This window comes from Terrapene carolina, unplaced genomic scaffold (assembly GCF_002925995.2).
Source record: "Terrapene carolina triunguis isolate 2854851 unplaced genomic scaffold, T_m_triunguis-2.0 Scaffold4201, whole genome shotgun sequence".
Lineage (NCBI taxonomy): Eukaryota > Metazoa > Chordata > Testudines > Emydidae > Terrapene > Terrapene triunguis.
In genome coordinates this window covers 1-3,302 of record NW_020668552.1, presented here as the reverse complement: position 1 = coordinate 3,302, position 3,302 = coordinate 1, and the positions used below count along the sequence as shown (strand labels likewise).

The 3,302-nt window shown below is 54.0% G+C and overlaps 1 protein-coding gene across 1 annotated transcript; it reads left to right on the top strand.

Annotated features, from left to right (window-relative positions):
* Positions 1-96: 96 nt before the first annotated feature.
* Positions 97-2,930, top strand: LOC112120271 (adhesion G-protein coupled receptor G1; the record flags this gene model as incomplete). The annotated part of the gene is made up of 5 exons (XM_026661439.1): positions 97-273; positions 708-753; positions 1,569-1,669; positions 1,800-1,918; positions 2,656-2,930. Coding segments are annotated over exons 1-5 (718 nt in total), but the record flags the coding sequence as incomplete, so codon positions are not given.
* Positions 2,931-3,302: the final 372 nt, after the last annotated feature.

The window sequence follows — 3,302 nt, the reverse complement described above, 5'->3', positions numbered from 1 at the left end:
CTGTGTGCGCAGACCCTCCTTGGGCCTGTGTTGTCTGCTGAGGAAGGAGACAAGGAAGCTCTCTGGGTCTGAGATCTCCGGGGGGTTTATAGCAGCATGGTGCCCGGCAGCTGTCACTCTCCCACGCTGGCATCACGGGCTTTCCATCTCTTTCAGGACCAGAACAGCAGCAGGGTGCTCGGTGAAAAGGTGATTGGCATCACCGTGGGGAACACCTCCGTATCGGGCCTCCCACAGGACGTGGTCCTCAAATTCTTTCATGTCCAGCTACCGGTAGGTGTGAGAAACGGCCCCATTCCAATCAGTCTGTCCAGGGTGGGGGGAGGGGGCGGGGGCTGAGACCCTGCCAACTCAGCTTCTGCCTCGGCTCTGTCGCCCCATCCTCTCTAGGGGATGCCCTTCCAAAACACGTAGCTCAGGCCAACTAGCCACTTCCAGAGAGACGGCACAGCCGGTGTCTTTGATCTTTCCCTGCCCCGATAGGCTGTTGCTGGGAGCAGCCTCCCTGTTGAAAAAGGAGGTGACAGACTGGACTGCTGGGGAGAGAATGATCTTTGTTTCCTGGCCCCAGTCACATGACAAGGGCCAGAGTTTCTTTTCTCCTCCTGCCCCATCTGCCCCTTGATCTGCCCCTCAGCCAAACTCGCCTGCCCCGTGAATAACCCAGAGAGGCTCATGCATCACCACCCATGTTCTTGTCCTTTCAGAGGAACGTGACTCCACAGTGCGTGTTCTGGGACGTGAACTCCAGCCGTGAGTATCTGAGAGAGAGCAGGCTGTGACTGACACCTGTGCAGTGGGGGAGTCCAGTGCTACCCTCCCGATTTGACAGCACCTTATGCTAGCTTTGCACAGGTGTGAGGACTCAAGGTGCGGGGCAGGTGGGAACCAGACCCCTAGCCTAGCTGCCCAAGGAAGGGAGTGAGCATCAGTCACTTTACAACCTGAAGCATGGGACTGGACTGTCCTTGGTATTTTAACTCTTGTAGAGACAAACTCTGGGGCAAGTCCAACTCCCATTGGAGTGGATGGAAAGACTCCCGTTTACTTCAATAGGAGTGGGATTGGCCCAGCGCATGGTCAGTGGCTGGATACATCCATCCCTTTTCCATCAGGAGACGCTGATTGGTTTTCACTCTGTCCTTCTCCAATCTGTGTCACTCACTCCGGCTCCCTGTGACTTCTCCTTTTCAGCCTCAACGGGGCTTGATTTGACAGCTTCCCCTTATCTGTGAATCCTGCCATTCCTCTAATGCCAGGGGGACAGCCCATAGATCTCCGTGGAAGGCTAGATCTCAGGCGGTTCCCTCATGGATATCCCAAAGAATCTGTCCCAGGCCCTGCTCTCCACGCAGATATGGGTGGGAGTGATTTTGGGTTCGAAGGGTCCCCAGTATAGCAGTGCTGCCATGTGGTCTGTATGGGAGTCACTGGGCCCCATTGCAAAGCACTCTCTCATTCTCACCTGCTTGCAGACACCGTGGGTCAAAGACTTTCTGTGAACATTGACTTGGGCTGAGTGTGTGAAACCTCCCACCTTCAACAGGAAACTGCTTTTCTCTTTGCAGCTGGCCAAGGCAGCTGGAAAAGTGATGGCTGTGAAACAGAGACGGGTAATAACCAGACAGTCTGCCGTTGCAACCACCTCACCTATTTTGCTGTGCTGATGGTGGGTACCGGGTACCAGCTCCCACTCGAGCTCTCTGCATCCTCACTGCATGGTCTCCACAGTGATGGGTAAAGCTCTCAGCTCTTGCCCAGCATGGCTCTAACACCTCCCCTGTCCTCTCCATTCTCAGATGTCCTCTCCAGAGATAGATTACATCCACAAGGAGTACCTGACGATTATCACCTACATTGGCTGCATTGTCTCAGCTGTGGCTTCCCTCTTCACCATCTTCTTCTTCTGCTGCTTCAGGTACAGTACTATGGTTCGGGGCGGGGGATTAGCTAGCAGCCTGTAACTCGTGCTCATGCTGACCAGTTCGCTACCCCATGCAGGCAGCATCCCCCTCAGCTGCCATTACACACAGATTGGCCAAGATTTTCTAAAGGGACTGGTGATTCTGGGGGCCCAACGTGAGATGCCTGAAAGGGGCCTGATATCCAGGAAGTGCTGAGCACCCACCCCTAGAAACCAGACCCCTTTATGGGGTCTCCAGATGGGCCCCCAGAACCACCTATCATGTTTAATAATCTTAACCGCCATCTTGGTCTTTTGCACTAATGCAGCGAGCGTGGGCACGCACAGATCTTTAGCAGTGCCTTAACAAGGGGCTGACGCAGGCTAAAAGAGGCTTCCTTTGAGAAATTAGGCTGTACGCAATGGCCAAACCTGTCGCCTGCACACATGGTTCAAAGGCCAGCAGAGATGTAGCTTCCCAGTGGAACAAGGGGACCAGGATCGCTCACCTGTTGCAGTTACCGGTGGCTCAGCGTGTTCACCCATCACAGCCATCAGCTGGCCATGCACATGTGGAATAGGCACTGGGCTCACAATCTCCTGTTGTTAAGACACAGATCTCTTGTGTGTCTCTGGTTAGGGTGAGCTGCTTGAATCAAAGCACTGGGACCCCATCGTGGGGTTTTGTGGGTGCTGGGTCTGGGACTCCCAGACAGGAGCAGGAATGAAATCTCTTCCTCTCCCTTTCCCAGGAGGAAGCACAGAGACGGCACCGTAAACATCTACATTCACATGAACCTGCTGGGGGCCATCTTCCTGCTGGACGTGAGCTTCCTCATCACTGAGCACTTGGCCTACATCGGCAGCGAGGCAGCCTGCAAAGCCAGCGGCATGTTCCTGCACCTCTCTCTGCTGTGCTGCCTGACCTGGATGGGCATTGAGGGCTACAATCTCTACAGGCTGGTGGTGGAGGTCTTCAACACCTACGTGGAGCACTTCATTCTCAAGCTCTGCCTGGTGGGCTGGGGTGAGTACGAAAGGAGGCCGAGATGGCCCTGAGAACGCCAGGCCTCTTCGCCCCCCCCCCCCAGAAGACTTTCCTCTCGTAAGGATAAGAGAATGATTTGCTCACCGTCCATAAGTACCTACCTGTGGAAGAGATTTCTGAGGGCAGAGGCTGTTTCATCTAGCAGGCAAAGACATAAGACGAACCAATGTCTGGAAACTAAAGCTAGAGAAATTCAGGCTAGAGATCAGTCCCCTTACTGTTCAAAATTGTGCCTAAAGCACAATTGGCGGCAGTGGTTTCTCCATCACTAAGGCTTTAAGTCAAGACTGGCTGTGTCTGTAAAAAAAAAAAAATACACTGTCGCTCAAACACAAGCTATGGGCAGGAGGC